Source organism: Channa argus, chromosome 7 (assembly GCF_033026475.1).
Source record: "Channa argus isolate prfri chromosome 7, Channa argus male v1.0, whole genome shotgun sequence".
Classification (NCBI taxonomy): Eukaryota; Metazoa; Chordata; class Actinopteri; order Anabantiformes; family Channidae; genus Channa; species Channa argus.
Window position 1 is genome coordinate 20,920,699 of NC_090203.1, and position 22,642 is coordinate 20,943,340.

General features: G+C 38.6%; 1 protein-coding gene across 3 annotated transcripts; it reads right to left on the bottom strand.

Moving 5' to 3' along the window:
* Positions 1-761: 761 nt before the first annotated feature.
* Positions 762-22,611, bottom strand: ibtk (inhibitor of Bruton agammaglobulinemia tyrosine kinase). 3 transcript variants are annotated; one of them, XM_067510426.1, is made up of 30 exons: positions 22,466-22,611; positions 21,589-21,690; positions 20,780-21,159; positions 19,918-20,014; positions 19,501-19,625; positions 18,028-18,138; positions 17,247-17,417; positions 16,457-16,574; positions 16,004-16,184; positions 15,342-15,465; positions 14,182-14,359; positions 12,851-13,004; positions 10,009-10,393; positions 9,547-9,803; positions 9,371-9,457; positions 9,184-9,266; positions 8,973-9,010; positions 8,754-8,850; positions 8,518-8,619; positions 8,167-8,284; positions 7,830-7,890; positions 7,410-7,537; positions 7,029-7,141; positions 6,703-6,848; positions 6,380-6,498; positions 6,096-6,194; positions 5,782-5,937; positions 4,804-5,007; positions 2,276-2,408; positions 762-1,989 (listed from the first exon to the last, which is right to left on the bottom strand). In XM_067510426.1, the coding sequence occupies exons 3-30, from the start codon at positions 21,101-21,103 to the stop codon at positions 1,864-1,866; spliced, it is 4,035 nt and encodes a 1,344-aa protein (XP_067366527.1). In that variant the 5' UTR covers positions 21,104-21,159; positions 21,589-21,690; positions 22,466-22,611; the 3' UTR covers positions 762-1,863. The 3 variants fall into 3 exon arrangements, with proteins under 3 accessions (XP_067366527.1, XP_067366528.1, XP_067366529.1); XM_067510427.1 differs by lacking the exon at positions 8,518-8,619 and having other exon boundaries at positions 20,780-21,690; XM_067510428.1 differs by lacking the exons at positions 762-1,989; positions 2,276-2,408; positions 4,804-5,007 and having other exon boundaries at positions 5,798-5,937; positions 6,096-6,222; positions 20,780-21,690.
* Between the last annotated feature and the right edge of the window lie 31 nt (positions 22,612-22,642).

Here is a 22,642-nt window from a genome sequence, read left to right on the forward strand (position 1 = left end):
TATTTTAGTCAGTAAACTCTAACTGAATCATCTGGAACATAGATTATGTTGATGAATGTGTTTTACTTTACAACCACTGCTACCACAATGAGGATTACCACCACGTGCATATGCTCAAGTGCATTATGTCAGCTGCTTTCCATGCTTTAAAGTCTTATTTAAAAAAAAAAAAAAACCTATGTGGCACTATACTCTGTGCATAAACACATTTTTATTCATAGCACAGATGCTCAGAGTGAGGAGTCTTTTCACGAAAATCCGCATTGGTTTCCAGACTCATGGTGCAAGCTTGGCTGAGGTATGATGTACAGAGGAAGACTTTTTCCCCGAGGTTTTGATTCGTGGGTCATCTCTATACTGGCTAATAGATCATAATCTGTAATTAATATTTCTCCCACAAGCCGCCTGTTCCTGACTTCCGATGTGATGCTATACCTGTAATTACAGCCAATAAAATCCCTAAATCGCCACACTCTCTGTGCAAATCAGGGTCATCAGACTTAATGAGAGGTTGAGACTTGATAATGGCCTTCTGCACATGCAGGGCAGATGAAGTGTCAGGAGACAGGCACATTAAATGCCATCTTTATTAGATGCAGTGAGAGCCAGATTTTCAATATTGCAGATTTCTGTGGAAGAAAGACCACAAAAAAAAAAAAAAAAAGTTATGACATAATTGAGAAAATGAAATGTGTCTCTCCCTTTATTCTGTTCATCAGCAGCCCAACAAAAACAGAGATGGGAGACAGGGTCATTGCACATATGAGATATTTTATTCCATGCAATTTTCAATTCACATCCTTATGTCTCCCCACCCCCCACTCTCCCCACCACACACACCAGCAAATGAAGGTGACAGCATGGTCCAAAACTCGGGTATCTACCAACATTACACTGGAATCGGAAAAAAAAAAAAAAAAAAAAAAAGCAAGAACAACTAAATTTTGGAGGAACAAAATGAGAACAATATTTTAGCTGCTGCCTATGCTTATATGTGGTCATTTTTTTTCTTTTATGAAGGCACAACAGCCCCTCTAAAATGTGCAACTGATAACTTCAGAGGCTAGAAAGCAAGTTCCAAACAATCCACGCTATTTGGCATTAACAATTCACTGCAACTGTACCAAAATATGTATTTTACATAGGACAAAGATACATTGATGCAAACTTTCAGCAAGACAGCTTATCATGTCACGTTTAATCAGCTGCTGCAATGTCTTAAAATAAAAATAATATAAAGAAACTACATTTACTGCCTTGGTAAAGAGCTCAAACTTCTTTAGTACAGCTGATAATTGGCACTCTATTCTGTATTTTTTTTTTTTTTCAAATCAAATTGAAAACTTTCACTGATTTAACACATGCAAAACCACTCAATATGACGTAGTTTGGACCCATTTTGTGGCTAGAACATCACATTTCCATTTCTTTTCATGTCTGTGGCAACTATGACTTTGCATCACTAACAATATTTATTCGGGAAAGTTGCTTACTGTTTATACAATTTCTTTTCTTGAATAGAGACATAAGTCCACCAAAAGGAAATAACATGCATAAATAATCCCAGGCCCAGAACGTCTCTTCGGGACCACGTTCAGTTTCGAACAACATTCATTCTCTCACACAAACAACATACTGAGCAGCAACAAAACCAAAGTTAAAGTAACACTGCAGAAACGAGCAGAGATTTGCTTCAGATTCATCTCAAACTGGCTGAATGACTCTGAGGTGTTTTTAAGCACAGAACGTTGGATGTAATGATGAGGATTCAGAGGAAGCTGCAGCAGGAACATTACGGGGAAACAGCTGCAGGGGATACTCTCACTTGGATGGTATAATATGGAGCAGCTGTGCTGGTAAACATCAGTGTTTGTTCCAGGTTGGGGCTGCCATAGGACCTCTGGAAGACCTCTCCACCACTATCAGCTCTTCAGGGTTGTCGTGCGCCTTATAATGCCACAGAAGGTCTTGAATAGCCCGCTCTTCAATCTACAATGACAGGAAAATACATACACATACACACAAATGACTGAATTGGGGATCTGTGAGGACCAAAACCACACTTCATTTAAGAGTATAAGGAAAATCTGCTGACACTGAGAACGTTGATAATAAGAACGTTTTATATAATAGCAACCAGAAAGCCACAGGAAAAAAGTATTGACGCAAAGGCGATGACAGTAGTCTGGCAACAGCCTGAGGAGAGCACAGAAAGCTGTCACAATACAAAACTGGAGGCACCTCACATCTAAGCACACTGACAAAAATGCGTCACCTGAATGAGGGCCAACGGTTTCTCTCGGCTGCGCATCAGGGCGGCTTCCTGCTGCTTCTCCTCCTCTACAATGGAGGCAAAGGTCACCAGGGAGGGGAGGGGAGGGCTGCCCACTGCTCCCAGCACCCAGGGCCTGAGAGGAGAGACAGAGAGGGTGAAAAAAAAAAAGAGTGAGGATGGATAATTCTGACAGTCATATCATAGTCAATACAACAAGAGTGTACAAGCGTTGGCAAAGGTCGGGTCATGAGCTACTGGCGAACTTCAGTGTATAAATGGCTGCCTGTCCACTTGGCTTAGAGAAACCTCTTATAGGACTGTGTAACAGATATTTGATATCGAAGACCATGCATCACAGTTAGACGCCAAAAACCGAAACTTCTGTCTCTATTGTATAGTTCAGTTCTAAACAAAAAGTTCCACCAGGATTGATTCTAGGTCCAGTTTAATTCAGCAAATGTCTGTAAGTGGTACTGATTTGTAGGGATGCTGTATTTACTCAGATTGCTTTGTCAGGGGGCTGCTGTCTTGAAAGACACACTTAAATTACATTTCTTTCTACTACTACAACATCTTTTACTTCCCTGAATGTTTAAGTGAGTCAATTCCTAATTCATTTAAAATATCTAATTGTTTAAAAATAACTAATCTGTGTATGACTTGTGCTGTGAAACAAGTCCCCAAATTTTTTCCTGTATCAATATTTTTTTATTTATAACTCCAAATCTCTTCTCTTTTTCCTATTCGACAGGAGTTGTGAACATCTACTCAACATGACACGTTGCATGGTTGATATGAGCCCCCTACAGTCTGATTTGTATGTGCTTTTAGTAACTTCTTGCTGGAGGCAAGCGATTCATGTTATTGGTTTATTTAAGATTCCTTTTCAAGAAGTGACAAAAAAGTGATTAGCATCAAAGCATGCAAAGATTAGGAAGGCATAACTATTTAGTCTGACTTAGTTTGTGGAAACTATGACCCAGATGGCAGACATGGAGCTGGTCCTGTTGCTGCTACTTCCAGAGCGTTGAACGTTTCTCAGCTCATCCGAATACCAAGAGGAACCTGAAACCTGTTCCCTGTTGTCTATGATCCGTTTTGACATATGGGCTGCCCTCATCAATTCTGATTAACATCACTGGCTTCACTACAGTGACTTGCACAGCTGTTCAACATCTAGAAGCCTGCTCTAAATATTGCAGCATGAAGCGTGCATAAACAAACAGATGAGGAATAATGATATCAGATACAAAAGATGCACAAATGACAAACAAGTAGAATGGTGAAGTTCACTTTTATCAAGTTGTTTAACAACTGAAAAATTGCTAAAAAGGCCTAAGAATTTTTACTAGCATATACAGCACACACATTCACCCACGCAAACACACACACACAGTAGAAAAAGAGATGCCACAGAGGGAAGAATGACATCAGATGAGGTAAAACATACAACCATTTTTCTCTTCCCTCTTTACCTTCAGGCTTCAATGTAATTCTCTTTCATCAGTTCTAATAGAAATGATCAAATAACCTGTCAACACCTCAATTTGATTCCATGACTAATTTCATACTAGATGGAAATTATATTAAAAGTTATGAAAAACCAACCCTGTTTTCAAAAGTATTTGTAGACTCTGCCATATGAAAAGGGATCCAATCCTGAATCATAAAGCCTAACAAAAAACTTTAATGCACCAAGTACATCTAATGTTTAGAAACTCTTTAGTCATCTATCCTGTTTCTTGCACACAAAGTTCTAGATCCAAATAAACATCAAAGCAAAAAATTAATTAATATTAGGGATATAATAATATATGATGGACTGAAGTTTACATTGTGTGTGATTGTGTACACATATGGCTAAACATTGTGAGGTCCAGTTTTGAGTTTAAGATAGAGGCATTATTTCAGTAAGTGTACTCACATGTGTTAGCTGTGATTAACCAGCTGTCTGTGGACATTGCAAAGGTCAGAGTGACTCTATCAGTACGCAGGTCACTCCAGCTGTAGTCGGTCATTCAGAGCTTTTCAGCTCTCTCAGTCCAGAGCATCAAACCTCTCTCAAAACAGTCCTAACTAGAGGACCTGCTCGATAAGTTGTCCAGTCACACGTTTAACTCGGTATTTTATCACCTTTTCCCTTTCCTGTTAGTGTCACATCTGTATTACTAATTTTATTCTCCATGTGTATGAACAACCAAACTATAGAATATATACAATATTAATTACATTTGGGCATTTTCTTGATCTGATGAAATATGACAGTGAATGTTTTCATTGATATAATTTTGCTTTTAATTAAAGATGATTAAAAGATAATTAAAGATTTAATTAAAGACGCAATAGGGTTACTTAGAATTAAAGTCATGAAGTCAGAGGGTTACATGTGAACCGTATACAGCATTTGTGACACACTAAGCAGTTAAACAGTGCCACCAAGTGGAAAATAGCAGTACAGAACAGGAGGAGTCATGGTAGCTTTGTCATGCGCCTTTCATGTGTTTGTCACATCTAAGTGCTGCACTTACCCAGTGGGTCTCTCTGGCTCGCTGCTTTCTCCCCTTTTGAATGTGACCCTCCGGGCAGCAGGTGTGGGAGTGACAGGCGATCCCTGTGCACCTTGGTTTCTCTGTGATCCTGTTTGTCCTGCTTTGATCAAGCGGTTTTCCTCCTCCTCCTCCAGGAGCCTCCGGAACGAATACGAGGAGGATGGGGGCTGAACTGCCGTTGCCCTGCAATTGCAATCCATCCAAAAGACATCATTAAAAGTGCATTAATTCACATTAATAGATAGTGCAACATCTGTTGCTAGTGCTCTAAAGCAAATCGATTGTGCCGCTTCTGCTAATTATTCTATTTTTCTTCCAATTTGTAAAGCACTGCAGGCCTCTTGATTTGGAAAAAATGCCTCTTCACCTGGATACGATCTTTTAAATCTACAGTGTAAACTACGTGATTGGATGGCTCACAAGATGTTTTATTTTCTGCCACAACTCTTTTCATTTCCTGCAGAAAGTTCAATGATGCTTTACAGTGGAGGTGAGGGGGATTTTTTTAATCAAGATAACATTTCTACTCGGAAGCCTTTTTTACTAATATGAATTCAAGGTGTTTGGACTAAGGAAATCCAGCAGAGACCTGAGTTCTGTGTACAGTATTTGCATAGATATAAAAAGATAAATAAATAAATACTGGAATTCAGATAAAGCATATTACTAGAATTAATTATTGGAACATAGTCATTATTATTTAAAACTTTTCTATGAGTTATTGTATGAGAGTTTGTGCCTTAATAATGATCACTTATTGTTGTCATATTCAGGCTCAAATTGTATGTACACACAAAATTCTGAAGCAAACTGGATCCTCCAAAATAAATATTATCTTCTGATTCTCAGTCTGTCATTTCTTTTTTCGGTATTTCCTGGCACACCAGTTAGAGTCTGTAAACTTAACAAAAAGAAACGAAGTCACAGTAGCAGTGTTCATATCTGTGCCTCACTCACCAGGCCTTCCCGCTGCTTTTGGATGGGGTGATTGCAGGGGCTGATTTGGATGAAGCGGTGTCCACACTGGCCTCCTTGTTGGCCATGGCCAACATCTTTCTCTGCTTCTGTGACAGCTTTATGGAAGCAGGGGAGTGTTTGATGGCGGTAGTGACACTGCGGAAATAAGGAGAAATATGTGGAACACAGTGAAAAAAAACGACCATTCACATTTGGCACGAGAATTTTCCTTCTTGCTTCTACTTGTATCATATGGCCAGTCTGGTTACTGTAAATAACCATTTGTTTAAAAGTGAAGGTCCCCCCCCCCATACCTTCCAGGGCTTTTAGAAGAAGCTCCAAGAGTCTGCAGAGAATTGGCTTCCATGTCCATTATAGTTCTCAGGTCTAAGGCGGGTGGTGGACGAACAGGACTGCAGAGAGTACATACATTCCCACAAACTACATAAATAGGAAATACAGCTAATTTTTCAATGGTTGCATATAAAATAATTCTTCTCGCTTTTGCTGAACCTTTGTGAGAACAAAGTAGGAGGAGGACACTGAGATTATAATCTATAGATGTTTTCACACCTAGGATCCCATAACACCATCTTACCAGGGAAGGACTTTGGGGATGGTTTGTGGAGCGGAGTTGGGGGGAGTTGGGAGGCTGTTCCTCAAGGAGGTTGGGGTGTTGGGTGGCGTCTTCAGCCACTGGCTGAAAACTTTCTCATCCTACAGATGATAAACATCGACAATAACCTAATGTAATTTAAGTACACTGACCATTCTGTGTTATGTCCTTTAATAACCTAAGTAAATCATTCAACCATTAAAAGGATAACAATTTAATATTTCTCTGTTTAAAAACCTTCAGAGATTTTCCTAAGTGGACACTGCTCAGTAAATATGCAACAATATGTGGCTTCTGATATAAACCTCAGCTCTGTCACGGAAGACGGGTGACTGCGTGTCTCGGGGACTGCCCACCCCCATATAGCTGCCCTCTGAGTCGGATGTGAGTAACTCCTGCAGGGACTCTGTCGAGTTTGCCTTGCCTGACTTCACCAGACAGGGGGAGACCACTGGCAGAGAAGAGTATATGTTAGTTAAAGAAAAATGTGATGCTTTTGAAAAGGAGCAGATGAGTGTGACCAAAAAAAAAAAAAAAAGAAGAATCTGTCATGTGGATATAAGTCATGTCTGAAATGTTAGGATTGTGCTTAATGAAAACAATGTAGCACATGAGTGTAGTGCACGTGTACCTGCAGTAGGGGGGCTTTGGATGATGTCAGAGAGAGTGTAACCTCCTGAGCTGTCAGAGCGTCGTCGCGGTTTCTTTTTAGCCTTAATTTTAACCTTCTTTAACAGGATTTCCCTGGGGACATTACAATCACAGTACAGCCATTAACAGATACTTTATTAGTTGCAACACTATATATGTAAAAGGGGACTTTACTTATTTTGGGTCTGTAGCCACATGAATAGAACAACTGTGTTACAGACGCTAATCGCTATAGCAAATGACCCATAAAATATGAAAGGAATCAATTAGGTAAATAACAAAAATATGAAACTTTGCAGAGCAGCACAATAAAGAACAAACAAAACAGAAAGAGTCAATATGGAGACAGTTTTGCTTGTACCTGCAGGAGTGATCCAGTTCTATTTCTGGTTTGGGGCTGAATGCAGAGTCCAAATCCTCATCCTCGTAGAGACTGAGATCTGGAGCACCAGGGTATGGAGTGATAAGCCTCTTTTGCATGGCTGGAATCTGATATAACAAAAAAACAAAAACTCTGAAGAGACAACCCAACAACTCACTTAGTGAAGCCTCACCAGTACTAAGTTGTAATAAGCTAATGTACCTGTATTAAGAAATTCCATAACACAATTACTATTTATCACTGTTAATAATGTAGTGTGGTATTTTAAATGTTGTTTAATGGCACCAGATTGAATTGCTGTCTTACTGAGAACAACAACAACAACAACAACAACAACAACTGAAGTCATGCAAAGGATGACGCAGACTGGCATGTTTCTACAGGTGGAAGGTGACTCACCATTCTCCTGTAGGCTGCAGAAAGTTCCACAAGCACTTCATCACTAAGAATATCCAGCGCTCTGAAGGCAACACAAAAGGCAAATGGGGCGAACAGACATACATATGAGAAAACATGTTGTGAGCCCTTTCCTGCAGGATAAATATCTGTCTTTCACTATACAGTATAACAGAACTTATAAAAGATCATAATTTTACCAGCTTCCTTATAGTCTGTGTTCAAAAGTACAACCTTTGTGATGCAGTTCTATGAATAAAGTGTTTAAGAAATAATATAAAATACTAAACTAAATTTAAAGCTATAAGTCAACAGTGGTTTTGTTTTTTCAGATGCTCACTTTGACTCCAGCAGGGCGGCCATGTTGAGCACAATGAATTGCAGACAGGAAAGTTTAAGCTGCTCTGCATTGTACATTGTGGCAAATTCCAGCAGCTCAGCAGCATTCTTCAGAGTTACTGAGGGGAAAAAAAAAATGTTTTATTTGCTACTAAAATAAATCATTTAAATGATGTGGTTGTGTCGGGCGATCTGCAATAGGCTTTATTAATGAAATGCCATGTTCAACTGTCTGTTGCTTATAAAATTCAAAATCAATAAAAAATGCTACTTGACATGAATGCAGCACTGTGTTCAAAGTAAAGCAGCTGATAGATTAAAAGGAAAAAAAATAAACACGAATAGAGCATACAGTTCTCTGTAATGACGACCTCACACATCTCCTTCAGCCGTGTGATGAGCAGCTGGTCAGCCACAACCAGTACGTTGCAGACAAACTCAACATTCAGAGACTCTGTCATGCAAAAAACAAACAAACGAAAAAAACAGAACAAGTGCAAGTACTGTCAGTGTATTCCTTCTCACTATTTATGTATATTTAGAAACACCAAATATTGTTATCAGGCAGCATACTGCTTGAGAAGCTACCTTTAATTATTGGAGACTCATCTGTGTAAATGTATTCAAGAATGACCTGCAGAATATCTGAGCTGGTTGGCATCTCCAGTGCAGTACAGGATGTAGCCTGGTGGAAGGCAAAGTAATCGAATTAGCCATAATGTTGCTATATCCATAAGATTTCAAGCATTTCTATCAGTGAGATAATGATTAAAGAATAAAGCACTGTGAAATCAAAATATGTCATACCTCAATCCAAGGATTTCCAAGCATACTGTTGAAGTATTCTGCAGAAAGAATTTACATAAAAATCAACACACCACCACTTCATTTTCTGTTGTGGGTTCAACAATCATCAAATGGATTGTTACTTCCCCACCTACTACACACAGCAACTTATCAATGTGTGTTTCCACGTGTATGTTTCTTTGTCGATGATATGCTGGCTAATCCGCCATACCTAGTCTTGCGCAAAGGACACTTTTGTGACAAGGAAACTCCTTCCCATCTTCAGATTTCAGAGAAACATCACAAAGGTAAGAGCTGTAAAGACAAAAAAAAAAAAAAAGAGAGAGAATCATATCAGAAAATCTACATTTTCTTATTAAATTCATTAATTTCCAGCTCCACTTGAAAATTCAACCTACCATTTTTTCTGGTCGAATTTGAGTTTGTTGCCATTTTTCTTCTTTAGAACAATGATCTTTCCATTTTCATATTTGATTCCGTCCAGTCTGTCAAGCATTAAAAAAGAAATGATAAATGACAAGTGAAACAGAATCAAGTTCTGCATTACGTTTAAGAGCTCATTCAAGTCTCTCACCGTGCAGACAGGCTACCCAGTCCAAGCTTTTTGGCAACACCCTGTAAGGTTTTCACAGGGTTGGCCGCTCCCTCGCTGGATCCAGCCCTGTCAGCTTTGCTTCCTTTCACCTTCTTGCCAGGCCTGGGGCCCTTGCTCTTGGGTTTTTCACCATCTCCTTTGGTTGCAGGGGGAAGGGAGCGGTACACCTCGAGGGCTGAGCAACCTCTCAGGCCCAAGTCCTGCAGGCTACTGATAAGCCTCTCCTGCTCTGAATCCTTGCCAAGCATAGAGAGTAGAGCACACTTGTCAAGAAATAGCCACAGCTGAGTCAGAGGTGACACTTCTTCACAGTTAATACAAACATAATATATAAAAAGCTACATCATTTACAATACTGACAACTCAGTATCAACAAATCAGAATTCTACTGCGGAGTTGAGCAACATCTCAGAATAAAACAGTAAGCCATCTGTTTTTCACCTTGTTTTGTCCTTTCAGGGCCCCTGAAACTCTTGGCTGGGCCCCATGCACCAGCAGCTCGCAGGTGTCTGTGTAGATGAACTGCAGAGTGTATTCCAGCATATCTGGTGAGACTTTTTCTAAGACCAGTAAGTCACAGCCAACTGCATCTTCACTCCTCCTCACTTCCTTTTCAAGTTCCTCCTCAGTCTCACAATGCTCCGACATGAACTGCTTGCGGAAAAACTCGGACCTCATGGAAAGAATGTACTTGTGAGCTGGGAAGGTGCGATCACCGGCCTGAAGTGTCACATCGTGAATGCTGTCCATTTCATCTGCCTCATCCAAAAGGCTCCGGAAATGTTGGGAGAAAGAGGATGGAGAGAGGCTGGGAATCTCATACAAGCTGGATTTAAAACACAGGGTGGACATCACCATAAGTCAGTGATTCACGTTATCAAAAATTTGGTATTTCAACAAGAACGCACATAAAATATAAACTAGGCCTAGACATTAACAGTTTCTTGGGCAAGTAAAAAATAAATGTGATGGTCATTTAATTTAGATGTAATAAATGGTTGGGCAGAATACCAATCCTGCCTTTATGTAGCTTGTTATGCATTCAAAGACCCCTTACTCTCACTGATACAATGTCAATGTTTTAAGCTGCAAAAAACAATAATTTTGGATCAGATCATTCAGTATTTTGATCAATTAACTTGTAAGATAAGGTCTAAAGTCAGACTACAGATGTTAATTTATTGTGTCAGACACAATAAAAATGTTTTTGCTGTTCATTTAATTCTCTGCTTTATCATGATCTGTGATCAGCAGTTACTGTATGATTCACTAATATAACGTAGTATTTCTGCCTTCTATGTTTCTTTCTGCCTTTTAAGTTTTTATACCCCATCACGATAAATGACGATAAATTCTGGATTAGTTCTTTTTTGGTGAAATTAATCACACCCATACATAGTGAAGTTCTGCTTGGTTCATCTGTAGTAACATGAATACGTTTCCCACACCTAGATAGTTCAATTCAACTTTATTTATATAGCGCCAATTTACAACAAAGTCATCTCAAGGCACTTTACATAATAAAGTAGAGACTACACAAGTATGTAGAGGCAACCCAACAAATCCCCCTTGAGCAAGCCCTAGGCAACAGTGGAGAGGAAAAACTCCTTTTAACGGAAGAAACCTCCAGCAGAACCAGGCTCAGGGTGGGTGGCCATCTGCCTTGACCGGTTGGGGTGAGTGGAAAGTGAAAGGAGAAAAGAAAAGAGCAACAAAAAGCAACAACAAAACATTATACAGGTTGGTAGGACAGCTGTATAAAATTACCCGTTTAATGGGAGATAGTATTGTGTTTTAGATCCATTAAATGTTCTGGTGTTACACCCAGTTTTCCAAGAGTGATGCTGTTGCATGCAAAACTAGGCTCTTAATTACACACACACCAATGAACAGGTAGCTTAAACTGACCATAGCATTATCATAGATAGGGTTATTCATGCTTGTCTTGTTATGTGTGTTAATTTACTGGGAGTTTTTCACAATTGAAAGGCCTCCTAAAGCCCAGATAGCTGTATAAATAAATGTCTTCTTTCTTCTGACCTACTACTTAGCCTACTTGTTCCCTCTTCTGTCCTCCTTGCAAGTCTCGCTCTTTTTCCCTTGGGAACACATGTAAGCTCTTATATACCATACATAAGATCGCTGTATTAATCAGTCCCTCGATGTATCAAAATGACAATAATTAATTTAACTAATAACCCATGAACTCTATGGGAACTTGCATCTTTTTTTTTTTAGAAACTGTGCCAAATAAAATCAGGCATTTGGGGCCACAACAATATAGTTTAATCTTTTATGTTTAATCTTTATAGTATATATAAAGTTTAATCTTTATAGTTTAATCTTTTATGATTAAATAGTTTAATCTTTTATGATTAAAGTTGTACCAGTGTAGTATTAAACCTGTGTTTGTGCATACAGGCAAAAAAAATATTCTTGTTTTACATGCTTTGTTTACTCTCAGGAAATATATGTAATTTAGTGCACAATATGGTAAATTGAATGCCCAACCTGATATATTAAAGTGGAATGTGTACAAAATAAGTTGTGTAATTGTGTTTGTGTGTATATTAACATAATTATTTGTAACAGCTTAATTTGGAATAATTACTTTACTAATTGGAAACGTTCCCTTTGTTTACGTCAAATCTGGTCCTTATATTATTATTTCCAGTGTGTTTGCCAAAGAACTAACCAAATGACTTTCCCATTCCACTTCTCTTTACTGAAGTAGCTAGCTGCAGCACACACACTAAACAACTACCTAAGTTAAAACGCTAAAGGGAAAAGACACTATGTGTGTATTTGATTACGGGTGTGTAGTAGGGTCCTCTTAATTTTACATTAGCCACAGATGCAAACGCTGTGGTGTATGACAAGAAATTGTATTAGTATCTCAATTATATTGTTTCAATTGTTTAAAAAACTTGACCATTAAATAGTATAGTGAGCCACAAGGATAGCAAAGCTATTCAAACTCACAACAGAACAGAATGCTAAGGCTAAAAGATTACCATAAACAATAATCAATGAATATCCATCCATTATCTAAACAGCTTATCCTATTAACAGTGGAGTACTGGATCCTATCCAGCTGTCATTGGGCAAAAGGGAGGATTCATAAAAAAAAGATTTAGAAATTGTACTAGTAGGATTTGATCCCTTCTGCCTGTTCCATTAAAAGAAAAAAAAAATACTTATAATCACCCTATTTCACCGAAATTCATGAGCAAAAGTACACAATTCTAACCAAAACTATTATGCTAAAAAGGAGATCTCTTACCTTGTTTTGGGGTCAGCCTGCAGCACTCCAAAATTTCGACCTTGAGAATCCATGGTGATGCTGACTGCTCTGTGGACATATGGGAGTTTCTCAAGTCGGATTCTCTCGTAGATTGTCCCAGCATCTGAATGGCCACATACCTCCACACTAACATCTGCCAAAATATACACAAAAAATATATTATAGTTAACGTATATATTACATTAACTAACTATAGTAAATAGTTAGTTAAAAGTTATCCTTTAAACTTGCAAGCTAATGCAGAAATGGAAGAAACGTAGACACACTAAAACTCTTCCAAGAAGTGGAAGACTGAGAAAAATAACTTAAAAGGTGTGCTATAAAACTCGAGAGCAAACTCAAGAGCTACATTAAAAAACAAATAAAATAAAAAAAATCACTAACCAAAAACTTAGGGCCTAACAAATTCCTTAGTGGCAACTGGAATAAAATAAAAGTCCACATCTTCACATTTAAATGTAGTCTGTAAAGGTGAGTACTGTTTGGGAAAAAAACTTGGAGGAAACCATTGCTTACTTCTAAGGCAGCATGCTTAGAGAATAACAAGTAGCATGTGAACAAACCAAAGTGAAATTATTCTGTTAAAATTCACACAGGTATGTGTCGCAAGAAAAAAAAAAAACTCTTAGATAAAAGGAAAAAAATCTACAATCAAACATGGTGAAAGCTGGCTGGTGTTCTAGGGGTGTTTGTTTTGCATCAGGCACTAGAGCTCTGCATATACTGGAAGAAAGCCCAGTATCTGGAAAAAAAAAAAACAGCCTAATATCTTTCACCATGAGTGAAAAAGCTAAAATTGAAAATCCCTTAACAAGACAATAATGTATAGCACAAAGAAAAGCCAATGGGAATGGGAAAAAAAAAAAGATAAGGTTAATGTTTTACCATGGCCCTCCCAGTCTTTAGACTTAAATATTATTAAAAATCTGTGAACAGCTTTAAAGAAGGCCGCACATGGCAGACAACCAAGCACTCTGGTAGACTTGGAACAATTATGCCATGAAATTACACCTGAAAGGAAAACAATGCTGCTCAGAGGGTATCCAACGAGGTTAGAGGAGGTTAAAAAGGCAAAGCGAGGAAAGAATTAGAGAGCGTTTTATAGAGTGGAAAGCAAACTTCTGCTATAATAGAATCTTATACAATATTTTTTATAAACAATGTGACAATTTGTGGTAATTCTAATGATGAAGGAACGTTTTTACTAGCTAAATCTGCATATCATGTTGATGAAAATAACATTTCTTTTAATCTTTTTTTATTTCAAAGAAAGTGGATGCAACTTTTTGCACTTAACTCTACGTCCTCACCTTTCTTCTCGCCATACTTCTTATATTCTCCAGCCCACACACCACTGAAGCCCTCCCCCTCCTGAGTCACAAACATCATGCGGTTCTTGCTGAGAGCTATGTCCGACATGAAAACCTGACGCCCGTATTCCCACCGGCACTGTCTCACCAAGCTGCTAGAGGAATGCCAGCAAAACACCTGAAAGAGAGAGTACATTTGAGAAAAGATTGATTGAAGATTGAATGATTCACCCATGGGTTTTGCGGTGCTGACTCATCAACAATCAACACAATGTACCTAGGAACAATATTGCACAAGAGGTCTGCCATATACTGGACTTGTCTCCATCTATGGCATGCAGATCCTTTTTTCTAGAAAATTCCTGGAGGCAGAAATGTTTGGGTTTCTACAGAACACGTTGATTTGGCATCAATGCCTCCAAGTCATTTAGATCATTGGAAAGTGTAGTTATCAGCCGACTGTTTATGATGGTTTCCGTAATGTCTAGAGACGCCCCTTATCTAAACATTTATCTTTCAGTGTAGCACCGAGTATTTTCCTAATGAAACGAAATAAACGGTCACATACCCCTCCATAGTGAAAGCCAGATGGAGGATTAAACATCCATTTGATGCAACGCTGGATCAGCGTATTTTCTATTTTAGACATGTACCATTGTTCTAGAGTCCTCTTGAGCTCTCGCTCAGCCCCAACAAAGTTTGTTCCATTATCTGAACGGATTTCCAAAACCTGACCTCTTCTTGCAATAAAGCGTCAAAGAACATTAATAAACAAGTCTGTGTCCAATGATCCTGCCACCTCTATGTGGACAGCTCGGGTAGCCAGACATGTAAATATGACAGCATATCCATGCCCCAAATGCTGATGTTCACAAATCCACTGATCACTGCCTGTTCACCACCATCCACAGACTGCTTTTCCTTAATAGTTGTGTTTTCCTTGAGTTTTACGTGCTGTGATGTGGGATGCTAATCTGAAAATCAAATCTCCTATTTTCTCCTGGTTTCAGACAACTGAAACATATGCATTTGCTCTTGAGGAAGTCTATCTTATCCTTATGAAGAAAATTATGGAGGCAAAATTATAGAGTTTTGTTTATCCCATTAGGTGCCTAAATAAGGAAAGAGCATTTCCTTTTGCACCTGATGAATGCACTCACCCGGCCAGCTTCATCTAATGCCAAGATAGACACCTTTTCCCCTTCTCCCTCTTTGAGGATCTGCAGATCCACCCGGTGGTCCAGGCTGCCACCACTAACCAGAACCTTCTTAATGTTGAGCTGTCTGAAGAGGATAAAGCACAATTTTAAAAACAAATATTTGTATGCCAAACTAAAACTAAAACAACAATTTAAATTATCCTTCCATTTCTAACTAATTTATAGGGCTTTTTAACAGACTTTGACCCTTAAGCTCTCAAACAAACACATCTGCAGTACTACACTATGTAAACAGAGGCGAAGATATCGCAATTGTTTACAGTTTAGTTGCTAATTCATAATAGCTATCATTAAAGCACAGCCTGATAACAATGCCAGAGGTGATGTAAAACTGATAGTATGTCTGTTGGCTGCTGAGAAGATGCACATATCATGGAGGAATATAAAATTAAAATTTTGGGTGACTTAAAATTTGCCCACTGTTTTTGCAATGGGGTGCTGATTTGGGGGATAACATTGCTCTAAATGTATGCAGTGTGTGTTTATGATAATGTATGAGTATGAGGAGATTCTAATGAAAAAGGACCAATTCAGACTTTTACATATTTCCAAAGCAATAAGCAGTGGTTGAAAATCTACCGTTTTTTGTTTTTTTTTTTCACCTTGAAGCCATTTTCTTGCACTGGTAGTCAGCCAACAGGTACACGTCCCCCTTTTCTGTCACAACTACGGTTGCCCCATCACTAGCTGCTGCCATTGCTATAGTAACATCTTTGTGGTGCAGGGCTGATACCTGCCGGGGGGCTGTTACACACTTCTCCCCATTAGGGTCCAGCAGGTAGCCTGGAGATCAAATAAAACATGAAATGCACTGTGTATTAACAAGTTACCCATACAATATATGCTTTTTAAACACATTTATTGTGCTCATATCATGAAAAAAATGAGTAATAATAATAATCTTTAAAGTAAAGAGTTTTATTATTAATTATTTTTAATTTTCTGGTCACACTTTAATTTAACAGGAGGTTGCCACTACAACTGTTATAGACATGAAATATCTGAAAAGCAGTACAACTCTCTCTCTTAATACTGGCTTTGCTACTCAAACTTACCTAGCTGGCCTCCATTGAGCCCTACTGTATAGAGTGCTTCCCTGGTCCACAGCACTGTGTGGAACCTTCCTGCTGCAATGCCAATCACTGTCCTGCCCTTAAGCATCTTGGAGAAAACCTACACATTTGTGTAAGAGACATGTAACATTCTAAAGTGCACATATGTGGACAAAACTGTTGGTACCCTCCATGAAAAAAGAACCTACAATTGTCTCTCAAAAAAGTTAGTAGAAATTAAAAGAAAAAAAAATTGAGAAATAAAAGAATTGTTTTTTTGATTCAAGAAAATATTTTAAATAACACAAAAAAAGGCCAAACCACATAAGAGAGTTACTATTTTTCTCGATTTAAAATAGGCTAAATGATAAAGACTGAAGATATAAGATCTTTAAGACGGCAAACACATTGAAACATCCTGTTAATCCAGTTATTTATAATCTTTTCTAACAACTTGGTCAAGGTCATTTTCACTTGTTATTTAAAATGTTGTAAACCAAGCAAACTAAGGTTTATGTTTTTTTTCCTTGTATGACTTCCATCAGTTTGACATTATTTTACAGATAATTGTAGGTTTTTCGTGGCAGGATACTAACACCTTCTTCCATGTCTATACATAGTTGTAGATCTCAAAACAATAGCTCTTTAAAATATTAAAGTTCAAAAAGACAGCAGATTATCATTTCATACACGGAAACAAGCAAATTATAATTAGCACATAAAACATTCATGTCACATGAGCTGCAAATCATATCATCAGCCCTTTCCATCTCTTTCTCTGCTAACTTCCCACCTGCTTAGGGACGTTTGCTGAGGCAGGAGGAGGGGCTAGACCCAGCTGATGAAAGGTGTTGAGGCCAAAAGTATAGACGTAGCCTTCCTCTGTCAGGACGACCGTGTGGTCTTCAGCTGCTGCTACTCGGGAGCAGTGGTGGGACATCAGACCCTCCACCATCCGAGGGACCTAAAAAGGAAATGAAAAAGATTACAAAACTAAGTACAGGGAAATCTAAAGAGCTTTCCCATGCTCAGTGTTGGGAGTTAAATCACTATTTCGGCACAGACACTAAGACACTGCTTAATTATATTCTGCTCTGTTCCATTCATCTAACTAACATTCATCTGTATAACTACTGATTACATTTTCCAAGCAAGTTCACAAATAGGGCTCTCTTTACAAATCATCATCAAACAGATGAAAAATAGCCATCAGAACCACTTTAAGGTCCCTGCGGTGAATTTTCATTTCATTCTGAAGTTTCTTGTGTCTTCGCCCACAAAAAAATCATTTTTCTCAAAAAAATTGTTGTTTATTTGTCCATGGTCAAAAAAGAAGCTACATTCTTATGGATAGCACCACTAGCTGACATTTAAATAATTATTGCCCACTCTAATATTCGAATGATTAACTTTAATTATTCTCTCAAACCTTCAATACCCTGAACCTTCTGCACTAAAACAAATTTGAGGAAACATGACAAAAAAAAACCTAAGGTTTAGACACAAAACATGACATAAACTTAATGTCTAGGAATTAGGAAATTTAATGAAAGGTGATCTACAACAAGTCTCACCAAATAAGTCTGTTCATCTCCATGACCAAGTCGTCCTCCTTGCCCGTGCCCACAGGTGAACACCTGGCCTTTCTGAGACAGGAACACAGAGTGGAACTTACACAGGACCACCTGCAGGGAGAAGGGAACATAAAGTATCAAAGAAATGTTATAAAGCACTATAAGTGCTATTGGGTGGTGGTGAGGGAGCTGATTAAGACTCTTGTCATTATAATTTTGACCCCATAGCAGAGGCTGCAATGCATCTTTTTCCATGTCCCCCAGCCAAACCCTCTTGTAGTGATGTTAAAACACTATGCCAATAAGGCCCAGGGCACAAGTGGAAAAGCAAACATCATTACTAATAGATTGCTCCTCCTTAACCCTTCAATAGAGTGCAGGGATGTTTCCCAAGTATCGCATTGATGTGGTCATTCACACACATGCATACACACTAGCGCAGTTCATTTAATTAAAAACATGTCATTGCGGGATTAATATTTAACCTCTGGCACCTGTTGGATTGGGCTAGGAAGACAAAGACTACGCGCAGTTTCACTGGGTCATTGTGTGGTCATGAAATCAGATCTGTGAACTGTATCCTGTTAAGCTTATTGAAATTACTTTTCATGACAACCCTTGCTGGTCAGAAAACACCTCAAAGAGACAGCTTATTCTGTACACAGCAATAACATAACACAATGCACAGACAAATCAGATCTTAGAATAGACTTAAATATCTAACACTGGCATTCTGTATTACTTAATCTACTGGAAGTAGCATCTGGTGTACACACACATCTCTGAAGTAGCTGCATTGGTGCCAGTGCCTATATTAATCACACTAGGAGTATCTAAATGACAAATGCATGAAACTGTAGCCTACCTGGCACAGACTGACAGCATACTTTAACCATGCATAGACTAGCTTAACAAAGTAACAAATTAAGACTATGCAGAAGATGACAAAGCTTGTCAGTCCACAGCTGACACATCAACCTTTTGACACCAACATGAGACTGATGATTTTCATTTTACCCCTCAAATCCACAGCTAACCAAGAACCGTATCTGAGGTTGACTGGAGCATGTCTAAAAATATATGCGCCTTGACTTAACAATTTTAAGTCTTTAACATTATTTAGCAAAAGTACTCTTCAAAACAGGGGCACAACCCTCTTTCTATAGCTGTCGAATCACAGAGTATGAAGTACTGGTAGTCAAATGATGTGATGTGCACTGACGGCAAGGGTGTGTAGCACAAGGACTCTGGGGAGGGACTGTTTTGCTGGTTTACCCAGGTGGCAAGCCTTATCATGAGTGCCCATGTGGTTTCCATTTTTTTTTTTTTTTTTTTTTTAATGTAACACATGTTGGCACAGAATTAAAGCATAAGGCCATCACTCGTGTGACGGAGATGCATGCGGATGTGTTTTCATGGTGGGAAAGACTTTACTTTCCTGGAGAACTGGGACTACAGGGGTTGTTAGTCTACCTGCTTTATGTAAACTCCAGTCCTGGCAAACACATCCACAAGCTCAGGATGTGTTCGGCTCTCCTGATTACCGTGGCCGAGACTGAAATTAGTGTTGTTTCCCCATGTGTATACTTCAGTTGGGTCTGAAAGGAAGGAAAAAAACACAAATAGAAGCACGGCCATGATACTTATATTGTCACATATAGTGGAAAAACAGATCATAACAGTTCAAACAACATTTTATAACGCTGTGAGAACTGAATTCTATGCATGTTCCAAGTGTAAAATGTATCAATAAACAAAATGAGTCATCATGATGCTTCAAACAAACTGTATGGGTAATACTTTCATCATGACATACATGTATTTTAAGAAGGTATCGTATCAATGTACAATTATGTCTATTTAAGTGTGCTAGCCAGGGGCTTCTCTTACCAGTGTTTCTGAATACAACATGTGTTGGTCGGTCCTTCATTGTAAGGTCCAAGACAGAGAGACCCTCCTTGTCCTGGGTGGAGAGAAGTCCACCATGCTGAAACAAAGAAAAATTCAAGTCTCTTCAGTAGTTTAAAAACTTTTCAAAATCTATTATATATTATATCTATCTATTATAGTCAGTACAAAGTAATGGAGTATTTTGTCTAAGCCCCTTTGGCAGAAAGTACAGTTTTTCAATTCTCTATATGCTTTAAAAATCTGGATTTGTTTATTCTTTCTCATGATGCTCTCAAGAGTCCTTTGAACTCCGTTTAGTGAAATCAAAGAGGATTGTAAAATGCCTTTTACTTAATTTGGCTTTGTCTAACCAATCAACCACAAAGATTTGATTGATGGAACTTTACTGAGACATTTGTTCTTCTGCCAGGGTCTTTATCACTGCTGAGGACTTCTACAACTCTTAGGCTGACTGTTAGTTTCTAGGTCACCTCTCTGAAGGTTCCTTCTTATCTGGTTATCCAGTTTGGTTGGATGACTACGAAGAGTTCTTGTGGTTTCAATCTTCTTCAGTTTTACAAAGATTAAGGCCAAAGTACTCACAGTAATACACAAAGCTTTAAAAATACCTTTATACACTTGATCTTATGCTTGTCTTAGAATGTTGGGATTTTGTACTGGCAAAGGGACTGTTGCAAATTAGCCTTCTGGCTAATACTGGCAAATTTACAGTAAAGAAAAAAATACTGCAAAAACATATTTTTACTGATGACTGGCAAATATTTTAAATGGATAAAATTGCATAACACAAACAAATGTGCAAAATGTGAAAGGGTCTTAATACTTTCTGTAGTCACTGTACCTTCACCAGAGATATGAGACAATGGATGTTTCCATAGAAAGCACTGCGATGCAGAGCAGTCCAGCCAGATTCCTTATCTTTAACCATCAGGTCAGCACTCTTACTCTCCAACAGCCACTCCAACAGGACCTTTTTTCCCACGGAGGCTGCCATGTGCAGGGCTGTGCGACCAAAAGCATCCCGCAGGGTGGCTGCATTGTAGCAGTGGGAAGTCAAGAACGCCCGCAGCTGCCCCTCAGAGCTACCTGTTAGTGCTGCTACTACCTGTTCTGCATGCTGCTGTGAGCGGCATTTAGACGTGCATTCCAATGGTGCCAGACTCATCCTGACCTTTGAAGAATCTGCAGTCCCCTTCTCCACTCTTGTACTACAAAGTCTTTCTGAGAGCCCACCACCCACAAAAGCAAACAAACTCAAAAACAACTAAATGTGAGGTAACAATTTAAAAAAAAAAAAAAAAACCTATATCTGAAATTATGTTCTATAATAGAGTGGCTCTCTTATGAGAAAATAGCAAATAAAAAATATGGATTAACAAAAAGGTCAAAATGGTTTGGAGTGCTAGAATTGTGCTTGTGTTGAGGTTCCACCGCACCCTAGCAACCCCAGAGCCTTTGTGTGACTTGTTTCAGGCCACCATTTCGACTAAAGATTGGACACAAACGAAGGTGCTTACAGCATACACCTGCATTAGTAACTGAATAAATAGAAAACTTCTTATATGTTTTATACAAAATAGTTCATTTAAGTCTCTGCAAAAATAGTTCATCTAATAATTTACAAAAGGCAACAATTTCTACAACCCTGACCTTCTCATCCAGCAGTCTAACCATCAAACTTGAGGGGAAAGGCACCCCTTCCCCCCAAATTTCTCACTTTCCTTTTCAAAACTCCATAATTGTAGGGTGCACCTGAGGAAGAAATTTTGACAAATGATCAATAAAATGCAAAAGGCTGCATTCACACTTTGTTCACATGCAAATCCCATAATGCAAAAAGCAGCTTGGCAAGAAGGGTGCAGAGGTGATATCCAAAACTCTGGAAGTGCAAAGGTCAGAGTTAGTTTGGCATAGTGACCAACTTAAGTGGCCGAGGTCAGCTGAGTTGACTGTTTTGCCTGGCAGCTATGTGACATCGCTGTGGCACAAGATAATTAAATTTAACTTGGTACTTTGCATACGGGAAATGTTTTGTGGGTAAAAGGCACTGACGTTAATAAGCGAGTCTCCTAATGTTGACTGACAGCAGGGTTATGTAACAGGCTAATTTAACCGATTAACATTAAGATTATATTATCATTGGTTCTGCATAGGAGAACTAGAACGAGGAAGACACTGTGAATCAGTGACTTTAACGTTACCTGCAATGTTTGTACAATAAATGTACCCGATTATATTTCCTAAAGAAGTGGCAAACGCTAACAGGCCAACAATCTCTGCAGAAGCTCAAACTACTGCTTAATCATTATTTGCAATACACTTTCAATTGTAGCAACAACACGACGCCTAACATGGCCAAAAGCAAAGGTATACATTTGTGTTACGTTACTGTAAGTCTGACAGTTTCCCAAGTGCGAACTGGCGTTAGCTAATACCACTTTGGCAGCTAGCTTAACTGACACATCATCGCTAGCTAAGTTTAGCAAGCTTTACTGCAAAGTGAAAGTAACGTTAAATCATTTCTTACCTTCCGCTAGATAAAGAAAAAAGGGAACATGGAAAAAGTAGAATCAACCACGTAAATCCACTGTGTCATTACTGTAAATACAACAGGCGAGCGGTTGGTTATTACTGGCGTGAATTTTGACAGAGCCCTATAGGTTGTGTAAAAACCCTCGCAAGTGTCGACACTTCCGATTGGTTA